Source organism: Poecilia mexicana, unplaced genomic scaffold (assembly GCF_051168715.1).
Source record: "Poecilia mexicana isolate PSO_F unplaced genomic scaffold, ASM5116871v1 scaffold_9, whole genome shotgun sequence".
NCBI lineage: Eukaryota > Metazoa > Chordata > Actinopteri > Cyprinodontiformes > Poeciliidae > Poecilia > Poecilia mexicana.
In genome coordinates, this window is record NW_028263378.1 from 7875404 (window position 1) to 7888023 (window position 12620).

General features: G+C 39.2%; 1 protein-coding gene across 1 annotated transcript in view; it reads right to left on the reverse strand.

Moving 5' to 3' along the window:
- Positions 1-12620, reverse strand: part of LOC106918276 (transmembrane protein 132C-like) — a 151639-nt gene that overhangs the window by 116516 nt on the left and 22503 nt on the right. The window contains exon 3 of the mRNA XM_088008706.1: positions 9795-9882. Coding sequence (XP_087864832.1) covers positions 9795-9876 — 82 coding nt within the window. The 5' untranslated portion in view covers positions 9877-9882. The remainder of the gene's footprint in view (positions 1-9794; positions 9883-12620) is intronic.

Consider the following 12620-nt stretch of genomic DNA (forward strand, 5'->3'; position numbering starts at 1 on the left):
CTTTGAACTATTCACAACTGCTCAGTATCATAAAATGACTTTCAGAAACTGCAAATTCTATAAATAGCACAACATAAAAACGGGACTGGACTATGCTAATAAGGACAAAAAGTGCAGGGCTGAATATGTGTGGACCAGAGATCAAGCACAAATGCATCAATTGGCCAGAGTTTCTTCTTAAAGTTCTGCTAAACTAAGATCTGGTCCTGCTCCTAACTCATTACCGATATTATATATAGACTCTTTCAGTTTAAAATGTGCAAATGACCGCTTTGGTGTCCGCTTTTAAAAATAGGATAATACAGTAACTGTGCTCTCTTTAGAAGTCAGTGTCTAAAGTGGATGCCAGGGAATAGAACTATTTGGTTATGTCACTGGCCATGCTAAATCCAACTTGTTACAGCACATAGATCTGAGCTGATTGGCTGAACCAAGGTTGAGTTCAAGGCATTAGCCACATTATGGCTAATATTTGGTAAATGTGGATTAAAAAAAAAAAAAAAAAAAAAAAAAAAACCTTTTTTTTAACTCGCATGAAGAGCTGGTCAGACTAAATGGGACGATAGTTGGTGCGAAACAGAGCAGAAAACCTGCTGGAGGTTGCAAAAATATTTGGAATGAAGCAACCAAAGTCACATTGGAATAAAACTAGCACAAACAATATTCTGGTCCAGTCAAAGTAAAGACATAGATGACACTGTAGCAACTCTCCATATAGTCTAACCTTGAGCCATTTTATAATGATCATACTTCTAATATTTTCTTTTGTTAATTTTGAAAGCTACGCAACATTTCCCATCAACTTTACAATTACATCATTACTCTGTTTCGGTCTATCACCAATTTTTCAGGGGTCAAATCATCACCAAATGACAAATGACAGCGTGAAGTTTAAGTTTCAGGAGCTGAAAGTCCGTGAAAGATTGACCTCCTCTTTTTTCCACTTTACTCACAACTACATATGTCTATCAATTAAACTTTGCAACACCTCTTATGAGTCAGCTACTTCATGAGATATTACACTGAAACCATAATGACCAGATTTAAATGTAAGCGGTCAAGTCTGGATAAAGTGTTTTGACTCCAGACCAAGGCTAAAGCCTGGATTGGGCATATTTTATCATTTCTGTTGGCTTACAGAGAAGAGAATAATAGAACGTAGTGGAAGAAAAAACACAAGAGATGTTCAAATCTCTGCTTTGTTGTTGTAGTGATGCTAGCCAATCGTTCAACTAATTAAGGCAAAGTAATGGGCATCTGTTGCTCCACTTATGCATATCTTTAGTTTCTTTCAGTTTATTGTTACTTTGTAGATTTTTGATCATCTCCTCTGGACCTTCTAATATTTCACCCAATGCTCAATGATTACAGTGGAGGAATCTTTTATTGATGAAGGCATTTGTTGCAGCTGCTCTTTTCCACTTACAGAAGCAGCTGATTGTGTCTCCCAAAGCCAAACTACTGCCTGGGATAAGACTCGAAATCCCTGCTGCGTTGGACAACAGGCTACACAGATGTAGGGCAGGACCAAAATGGAGAGTTTCAAAATGGAAGTTTAAAACCATTTCTTCCCTTGATTGTTATGGAAAATTTAAGATCCCTGGCATATACAAAGAGGATGAGAATGTAGGGCTAACAAGGACTCAGTGGGAATATTGCAAATGCAGCATTATGTCTTTCACAAAGACATGGCTGCAGGAAGATATGGCTGAATCCAAAGCCTCTCTTCTCCGGCTTTACGCAGCCCCACGGAGGAAGCGGCCAAACCAGCAGACACATACCGCCTGTTTTAGCTTCTGACTTCTCGGCTTTGCTGCTATAAGCAGTGGTAGATGATTTGATTCTTGTAGGAAATAATGTAACTGTGTTATTTATTTCTAGTACCCCTTTCCATTTTAGTTCTAGTAGGGGCTCTTATGCATTTTTAATTATGGCGTAGAGTGGTTATTCTTTTGCCATTAATGTACAATCCCACAATATAACCACACTTTTGGGGAATGAGGCAACTGTAAATGAGGAAAAACTGAAAGCTTATCAATCTCCAATAAGCAATAAAGTCAAAATGTTTCCTTTTTTAAGATTTTAGAAAAATAGTGGCCTTTATTAAGTTGTAAATTGTCAGGAAATAAGGTGGAGAACAGGGAGTGCTGTGGGGGGGCATGCAACAAATGGTGCCAGACCAAGAATCAAACTACCAACTGACCCATCAATGCTGCCAAAGGTTTTGTATAAAATAAAAGATTTATTATTTTGTTCAAGTATAGTCACAGCAAATCCTTAAAGAGTGCAGAACAGAAGGCTTTAAAACTAATAAGGCCTGAATATGCACAATATGAATATACTTTTTAAATATTGTTTCTATAGTTGTCGATGAGATTCACTGTTGGAAGCAGGAGAGACAGAGAACTTATTCTCTCTCGCTCTCTCTCTCGCTCTAGGAAAGATCAAATCTTCCTTTCTATCACAGTCTACAATCTCTTCACTCCTGTCACTTCCTGCTCCTCTGAGTGCTGAAAGAAAGAACTGATTTGTTGCTTGCAATCTTCATAAATCTTTGTTTTCCCCCGTTTTTAATTCTTCTATGCCTTGAGGCATATATTGGAGTTGTGAGAGACTGCAGACCTGTTCACAAGATACCACACCTCTGCACTCAGATACCACTGACAGCTGGAGATAGAAACCATACCAAACTCCTCATACAACACCAAATTTTATTTTACTTTGCATTATAGATGCATCTCATACCTTGAAATTAAGTTCCGTCTCTTTAAGAACCTCGTACCCTTTCCAATACTCGTCATCACAGCAAAGCTTCTCTAAGCCATCCATCGATGCCGTTTACAACCGTTCTTCAGAGCATTGCAGCTTCTATAAGAGCCCAGCAGACGTGCAGTTCCACTAGGAAAGATTTTAGGATTCCTAAACATAAATAAACGAATCAAAGCAACATTTTGGGTATGTATATGAATGACACAAAGCTCAAAAATTCTGATTCCAAGACAATTGATCAAAGAATTGTCAGGAACTTCATGTGGTTAGATATTTTGTCTTACCCTCATATAACCACATTTACTTAAAGAAGACTATAAGTGGTAATCATCAAATCATCTCCATTACAGTAAAAAACAATTTACATGTGGTCAATACCAAATATCTCGTGAGAGATAGCTTTTCATTGGGAACAAAATCACCAAAACCGTCCGAGTGTGAAGGGACGAAATTACCATTGGGAGAGATTCTCCAATTATACCTACATGCTTCATAACTCACTATTGACTCAGTCGATAAAAAGGTTCAGAAATTAAAAATATTCAATTTATTTAAAAGTATAAGATTATATTTAACATCTACAAAATGTCCATAGGTAGACTGGAAATCCTCACTGCTTGTTTTTCAGGGAAGAGAACCCCCTCCTGTCTTTGGATCTGTTTCAGTAAGCTGTGTGAGAGTGTGTGTGTGTGTGTGTGTGGGGGGGGGGGGGGGTGTGAGTGTGCATGAGGTATACAAGTGTGGATGAATGACTCAGTGAGTGAATGAAACCAACAATGAGACACAATAAAAGTGGTAAAAAAAGAGCAACTTATCGTAAGGCCAGGGTAAAAGACTGCCATTGTGTGTGCATGCGTGCATCTGTGTGAGTATCACTGATTTAACATCAGTAATTATTAATGTCCCGCAACGCATGAGTAATGTTGCAGTGAGCTGACATTCTACTACAGGTTAATAGTGTAGTGTGAAACACACTCAAGCAGACACATACACAATACAAATGTGTCTGCATTTGACACATATAATACAAACTCTGCTTTATGGTATTTCCAGGTATGCAAGAGGAAAGAAAGCAGTTATTTTAAGATGTAAATGCATTTAAACAGAACATTTGTACAGAAAAGCAGCTTCAACAAGGGGCAAAGCTCTGAAATGAACTGCTAAACACAAGGGTAATCTTTCTAAAATTATCTAAGCGCTAACACACATGCTAGTGAAACTGGAGACCAACACTGATGAGATCTAATGCTAAAAGCATTTTAAATGGCCCCAGACAGCCAAGTAAAAATAAATATTTTCCTTTGACTTTTCTTAAGAGGAATGCCCTGGGCCCAAACAAGTATCGCTTCGGTATTTACGACTTTGAGAACCACAGAAGGGAATGTTTTACTGTTGAAAACTATATCAACTCAACCCTCCTTCGTGGACAATTTCTAAATAAAACTGCAGGCCATATCATTTATTCTTATAAAATGAATAGCTAATATTCAGCAGCATATTAGAAGAGACATTACTGATCTAAGGCCTAAACAGTGCCAGATTCTGACTATGTCAAGAGTTACTGATAGATATTAACATAGATGGGAGGACACAAAGAAAATAAAGTAATTCCATGCAAACAGCAGAAAATAATTAATAACCCTTGAAGCAAACGCCACAATTTAAAGGAATTAATCAAAGCCTCTCTTTGTAACACAGAAGGCTTAAACTTGTTTTGGTCAAATTTGACCTGTGGAGATTCGACGTGGATAAATATCCATGCAATACATTTTTTGCCAACTCCCTGTTAAATACATAAAAAGTAAGTAGAAAAAGTGGAACAATTACTCTCAATATGTTTTTTCATAGAGGGAAAACATAATGTTTAAAATATTTTTTGATTTATTCTGTGGCAGCTCTGTAACTGTTTATTTTTGTAATATTTATTTTCCACTTTTTTAAGTGGATTTGAGTTTCTAGCAACTTCCAATTAGGAATCTGTGACTTTCCTTGGGGTAAAGAGTATGACGTGACACCGGCGTGTTTGTTTTAGTCACTGGCTGCTAAGCTGGACATGACCCATATTTATCTTACCACCAAAGCACAGAAAGAAAGATGGAAAGGAGAAAAAGGCCAAAAGCTCACTCACTGATGCACAACTACAGCAAAATGTGGCATCTTGGGGGTCACCAACAACAGTAAACTTGAAATGTAGCCATTTGTTTGGAGAAATGCCACAAAAAACTGTCAAACCATCACAAACATGAACGTGGAATTATGCAAAACTTTACTGTTCAACTAATGCAGTGTTCTTCAGTCAGATAAAAGTGAGATTGAGCTTTTCTGCAATAAACATTCCTGGTGACTGGTGTGAAGCAAAGGTTAAATATGGTGCAATGCCATTTGTGTGCCGGTGTTTCTTCCAAAGGCATTGGGAAACTTGTAAGACTGAATTTGTGAGCTCTATGAAATACCTGGTTAATCTAAATGAAAACCTGGTGGCCTTCACTAGTACAGTAAAAAGGGTCATCTTAGGATCTTCTTATCAAAAGCATAAAGAAAGAGTTCAAATAAATTGTTGAATTCCTTCAGTAAAGATATTATCCCATTTATTTTAAGGCTTTACACATTTTTTAAATATATGTTTTGAACTTTATTAAATAATAACCGACAGACAGGAAATAAGGAAGAGAGAAAAGGGGAACACATGCAGAAAATAGTCCAAGATTGGGTATTGAACCCAGGACAACCGTGCCAGTGGCTGCTTTCTCTGCCACCTAGTTAGTGAGTCACTTCTTTCCCATTCCCAGTTCCAATAAATATGGCCAGCCCTGAAATTTCTGGTGAGGTTAAAAGACACTGATGAAAGTTTTGATGCTATACTCAATCTGGTACAGTAATCACAACAGCTAGTGAACGCATTATGCAACCAAGATAATGGTTTAGCGTAAATGTGGCCCACAGTCACATTTATGCTAAATCATAAACCCCATTGCCATCCTACTTTAAACCATTACTTATCTGTTTAGTGGTGAATTTATTTAAAGTTATGAGAGGTGGCAGCTACAAAATAAGCTGCTTTGTTTGGTATTCGTTACTGAAGTGGTTGGAGGAGACTTCTCCAACGTGTTGATTCAAAAAAGGATGTATGGATGGAGCTGCCATTCTGCAAACAGGTTATTTCCTGCTCTGTTCATATTGAGATCATACAACTGTTTTTGACCATCCCTTAGCTATTCATCTTCTCAATTCTTAAAGGGAGGCGGGAGGGGATATATGTGAAATCAATCCATTTTGAGGTTTATATCCTGTTACGATGTTATTCCCTCATCAAAAACATACCTGGAGTGTTGATTTGATTCTTTTATGCATGTTTGAAAAATACGACACTCTGCCATGGCAACAAACTGGGGTGGCAAACGCTTGCTCCCACACTGCACCGCCTATTTCCCCAAAATTCCACCTCCGGGCTTCAGTCTCTAGCCGAGCTTCCGCCTTACAGAGCACCTTTTTCATGCGCCTTCCCCACTAAACTCCAGGTGGATCTGTGAGTCTGCTGAGCTTCGACAGAAACTATTTTTCAGTCCAACCCTCCTTAAAATGCTTAACCGCATAATAAGGTAGTGTTTTTGAGATGACGTGCTGAAAAGGGAGTGTTGAAAACAGTAGGAGCTTCAATTTCAAGTTGTCAAATTGCAAAGTCAAAATTGTTTAAGCTATGTTTGATATTCACAGCAATTGTATAACAACTCAAGTTGGTATAGTTACTTGATTCTGCTATAAAATGCCACTATGTGCCTGGAAAACATAATATAGGCCCTTTAACGCCAAACTGTTCGCTTCACAACAGGCACATCGGAGAAGCTTGGCTTTTGAACAAAACTCACAATGACATCCTGGAGAAGACCCAGATGATGAAACAACAGAATGATGTAAATAGAATGAAACAGTCATATTGAAATAGGGATGCCACTTAAGTTTGTGAGAGTGACAAATACCATCAGTTTGGGAGACACTGTAAAGCGCAATACATTTTTGCTGCAATGATGTGATGTTTATTACAAAATTTGACAAATTAGCACGGCAGCCCTACAAATCACCTAAATGTGAGCACATCTCCGCATTAAGAAGGGAGGCTGTGAAAGGGAAACAGGAGGCAAGCAGGGAAATGTGGCTTATTTTTCTTTTTTTTTTTTATAAACACTACATGATTATTGTACTTGCAAATTCTAAACAAAAACACAGTTGAGAAATGAATATGGATTTTCACTGCAGGATTTTACAAAAAAATAAATAAATAAAAATTCTACTTTTGCACATTTGAGGCGATGTCATAATCTAGCTTGCATTAGTATCGCCCCAGATCAAAGCTTCTGAAGATCTGAGGTGCATTTAAGTTGCTAACAGGTTAAACTTTGTGTCTGAGCCAAACTTTCATTCTAATGAACATCTTTAAAACTTCAACTGTCAATTTGTTTAAAGTTTTCTATGCATCTGATTGACTTATCTGCATATCTCGTAAAATATGTTGCTGTATTGCGTCACAGTGACTTTGTGGCAATAAAAAAAAAATGTTTTTAGTAGTTATTTAATGTGCATTTAAACAAGTATTGAACTCAATACTTTGAAAAGTAGACATGTTTTTCATCATCTCTCAAAATAAAGGACTCTTTTTGCCTCAATCAACTCGAGGTTTGATGTCTGAATTAAAGAAAAATAACTAAAAGTTATAATAAAACATTAACTCTTCCACTGACCTGTCAACTTGAAAAATATGTAGCAAATTTAACATTTTCAGCACATAGAACTTGACTAAATTTAACCCAAAGGAAGACAATTAAAGTAGGCACATGCCAGTTTCAGATTGTCACAATATGAACATTTTATATAAAAATTTCACATTGCAATGTTTATCCAAAAATTAACAGCAAAAATTTAAAACAGAGAGAACTCTATCCTTCATGTAAGCCAGCTGGCTGGCAGTGCACAGCAACAGGTGAGGGAGGGGAAACCACAGAGTTATTCTAAGCCCCTTACAGTTCGTGAACACTCAAGAATATTTTCTGGCATCTCATAGAAAGGACTTTGAGTCGTGGAAACAATTGGATGCGACATTTTGACGGTTTAAAATCATAACTTTTATTAACCTTGCCGTACCCTGAAACCACTAACCGATACACGTGCGATTAAAAATCAGGCCTTGCTAGACAGTTTGATCAACTTTCAGGCACTTTTAACCATCGTTATATATCCCAGTCTGGATCTCTTTTGATGTTTAAACTTTTAGTCACAATTTCACCATAATAAGACATAAAGCAACGTACTAAAAAGTACACTGAAAAGCTGCCTTATGCCTTCTGTGATGTCAAGATTGAAGCTTTCCTGGAAGGAAGATTCTATCACGATTCAATGCACATTTACACGAATACAAACTGCATGTAACAAATTATACTTGAAGTGAATCTGACTGCTTTCAGAGAGAAATTTGACTGGAAGCTTTAACAGTGTTTGCTATTCATTATACCAGTAGAGATGCGGTGTAGCAGTGTCCAATAAAAGCTGTTTAACCAGAGCCAAGATGTAAGGGAACTCTCCATGAGCATGTGGGTGAGAGAAAGACACCAAGGCAGAACAAGAAAAGAGCAACGCAACCGGCCTACTTGCCACCAAGGGAGCGACTAAACAGCAGTCAGAAAGCTGTATTCACTGTGATACAAAAAGGTACAGACAGTCCCTGCACGCAGAGAAAACACTCAAGTATTTCATCATACGCGGAGAACGCAAGAGAGCAGAAAGGTCACCGGGGGAGTGGAGAAGCAGAGGAAATGTTTGGACGATTTCAGCATTTGGTTACTCAGATGTGTTTCTGCCGGCCACAGCTGTTTTCAGGCGCGACGTTCACTGGCTGTCGGAGACCACCGCGCTCCGGAGCGCACAACGCAGCCTCTGTTAACTGCTCAGTGGGCCGTGACTGATCCGAGCTGATTAAAGCCACGCACACTAACACTTGCACAAAGGAAGAAGAAGAAGGGGAAAAAAACACTCGTGGGATTATGATACTGATGCCGAAGGACCGTCATTTGGACTGAAAACGGAGGCGTGCGAACCCACTCAGAGCTTTAAATCAGCCAGCGCGCTTTACACTTTATTATCTATTTATTGCGCTTATTACAGCGGGTGGTGGTGCAAGTCGACTGGTATTTAAAACATCCCAGGATACTTATTTTTGGTTCCGCTTCTTTGATCAAAGAATTTTTTATTTTTATTTTTTTTGCATCCCTGAGTTCTATGAAGGAAGAAACATTAAACTGTTGATCTGATTTAAATGAAAGGAAAATGTGTATTAAATTTACGAAGCCAAATTATCCCGACTTGGGTTGACTTTTATGTCTGATTCTTCTCATCTTCCACATCCAATCACCTAGAAGAAAGGTGAAAAGAACCTCCGCTTTAAAGCGCTCACTACCATTTAAAATACACCATGCAATAAATTGCGTCGAAATGTACTTTTTAATTCTTGCGAACTGGGAAAACATGGGTGGATTTGGGCAACAGCACAGGTTCCTCGCTCAGCTGGCACAGGAGCGTGTCAGCCCCGGAGTTGGCGCGTCTCAGATGGCACCAGTTAGAAGGCATCTGTCATTTGATGCTTCGGCAGTCAATTACTCATTATTGTCTCAGACGAGAAAATACATTAGGTGTTGCGTGAATTGAGCTTTTATTATTATTATTATTATCATTTCATTCTATAATTTATTCGATAAAGACCCTGACGTCCTGTCTTTATATTTTTGCTAAGACGAAACATTTCTATAAACATTTTTTTTTTCTTTAGCAGAACCAATGGATTAAGTTACGTGTTGAAAACTTCCTTTTTGCCCGGGCAGACTCTCCACACCAGAAAAAACACAACACAAACTGAACAATTATGGCTTTTTCTCCACTCGAGTGGGGATAAAACGTAATTAAAACCAATTCAGTCACAAGAACAAACTGATTACAGAAACAATTAAGAGTTTTAACGGATGTCCAGTAACAAGTCTTACCTTTCCACAGGACGAGAATTAAAACGGTCTTCCAGAGGCAACATCCCACCGGCGCGCCTGTCCCTCTCCCGGCCGTCTCCATACCTTCCTGCCGGGTGAAAGCCAATGGGAATGTTCACAAAATGGACAAACGGGGAGTTTTTTTCTTTTCTTTTCTCAGCTTGTACTATTTCTGTCTTGTTCCAACTTTCGGATCACTGTCGCGTCGGTGCCATAAACGCTCTCATCCTGACCGAACTGCGCTCTCCACTTCTGATTGACCGAACAAACAGCACGCTGCTGAGGTTTGGGAGAAAAACTATAAATCCTTTTGAAGTTGGAAATGAAAAGAAATTCCCGAATGGTACTTCCTGTGCATACTGTCCGCTCGTTTAATCATCTCTTGCGAAAAAAAAAGTAAAACAAAAAACAAATGATAAAAAAAGAAGAAAAACTCTGTAGTGACTCAAAACAGTTTTTTCCAAACGCTGAGCTTTTCAACCAGTGCGCTCTTATGCTTCATGTATCCAAACGGGACGGTCAAAGCTTAGGTAAGCTGTCACTGACTTCATCGCACTTTTTCCTGCAAACTTTAAAGCCAACCGGAGCCAAATATTTATTTTGAAAAGTCCACGTCCGAAACAATTTTTGACACTACAAGTGAAGGCAAAACTCTGACTCTTGAAATCGAATGTCTTCAAGAAAATCCAAACAGTGCTCCGTCCTCTCTCCTCGTTTTCTCTCTCCCTCCTGTCTATCCATTGACCGCTTCACTCCGCTTGCTGTGCGAGTGACGCGTCTCTGGGCTCAACTTGAGAGAATGTGCGCACACTATCAGCAGAGATGGAGCGAGGCGAGGAGAGGACGGGAGAAGAGAGGAGCTCTGTCGCTTTCAGCAGCCGCTTGAGAAGGAGGAGGCTGAGGGGTTGGTGGGGTTCTAGCGACGGCTGTGGGGCTGGGGAGGCTGCGGGAGGGTGGGATTTGGGGATGTGAGTGGCAGTTAGAGAACCAATCAAGTGTAAAGGATATTAGTAGGATTTTTTTTTTTTGTATTATTCCTTTGCCTTCTTGATGTAATTTACTTGTTGTCTTTATCTGTATGGAATTACCACACCCAGATGTAATGGACAAAAACATTTGTCCACAATTTAAAGAAAAACTGAACTAAAACAAAACAAAAAAAAGTAACTCGCTATAATCAGTGTGTGAAAATGAAAGATTGTTGATTTTTTTATGATAAAAAATGAAAAACTTAATTATTAAAGCTTATAGGAAACTGGACGTGCCTGTGTTGGAGCTACTTTTAGATAAGCGTGAGCGCGCGTCCACGTCTTGTTTATCCTCTCAAAGCTTAGTTCTGCATTATTCATCCAAAGACACACGCTACACCTGTTCTCTCTGTAATCGATAGACACCAACTTCGCCACCAAGCCCGCACGTGCTCATGCGCGCGCAACCTCCAGGGCACCTCGCGCACGAAATTCATTCACTTTCTATTGACGCAAGCTGTGGCCACGTGCACGTGAAGGAGCGAGCGAAGCAAGAGGACGGAGGGTGACGGTGGAAAGGGGGAGAGGGTAAGGGGAGTTGAACAAGTCAGAAGAGAGAGAACATTAAGGTCCTCTTTTAGTCCGAGACGATATTTCATAAACCGGCGTGCCTGCTTCCCTTTGTCAGCCAAATGTGTAAAAGCTAAATAGATGACATTGTGACTTATTGAATTGCAAATCAGCCGGCGGAGGGATGGGAGGATTTCCGGAGACGGAGATACGTGTGAGCCTCGATGCCTCTCCGTGTGTCTGACTCCACTCCGTCAGAGGGACTAAGGAGGAACGACAGCACCCCCTAGTGACTATTTTAAAGCAGATTGAACAAGCAGGGGGCAATTTACTAACATGATCCTTTTGTGTACAGGTCAGGTGCATCTCAAAGTTATCTTTTTTTTAATGCAGATTAAATACCAAAAATGAAGTTAATTTTAGGCAGCAAAGACAACTATATTGCTTCTAAACCACTAAAAACTATTTTAAAAAAAATACTACTACTAAAATGTATGTTCACATACTTTACAGAATATGCAACCAATACTGGGCTTGGGATTCATTTCCATGGATTATTACATCAGCACTGACTGACATGGAGGTGATCAGCCTGAGGACTGCTGATGTGTTGAAGCCCAGACTCCTTTAGCTGTGGCCTCCAGGGTCTGGTGTCTCATTTCCTCATTTACACTTCTTAGATTCTCTTTGGGGCTTGGTCATCCCAGTTTGCCAGTCAATCAGAGTCATGCTAGGGTTACTAAATCAGGTGTGTGGTTTGGTGGCAAATCCCTGCTGGAAAATGAAGACTGTCATGATCCCATGGACTTTGTGTTTGGTCTTGTCTGAGGGTTTTGTTGTTGTTTACATTCTTTAATATTCATCTCAGTTTCCATACTGATTATTTGTGCTTCACTGTTTTGTTTGTTGTTTTTTTACCATTCCATGTCTCACTTGTGTCTTCTTGCAGTTTTTATACCTGTGTTACTGAACTTCTACTGTACACCCAAGGCTCCTGTTCATCTTCAGGTTTTCCTCGGATTCCTGAATCTATACATTTTGGACCTTTTGCTTTTCATTAAATACACCTGGTGCTACTTACACTTTCTGATAAACAGTTCTGCTGACATTTAACTCAATAAACCAGAGAGAGCAACACCAGCAGATGGCATGGCCTCCAAAATCCTCACCGATTGGGGAAATGTCACACTGCTCCTGTGGCTTTCCACTCTTCCACCAGAATCTGCAACATTGATTTCCAACTGAAATATAAAGTCCACTTTAATTTGAAAACACATTTTATTTTTTT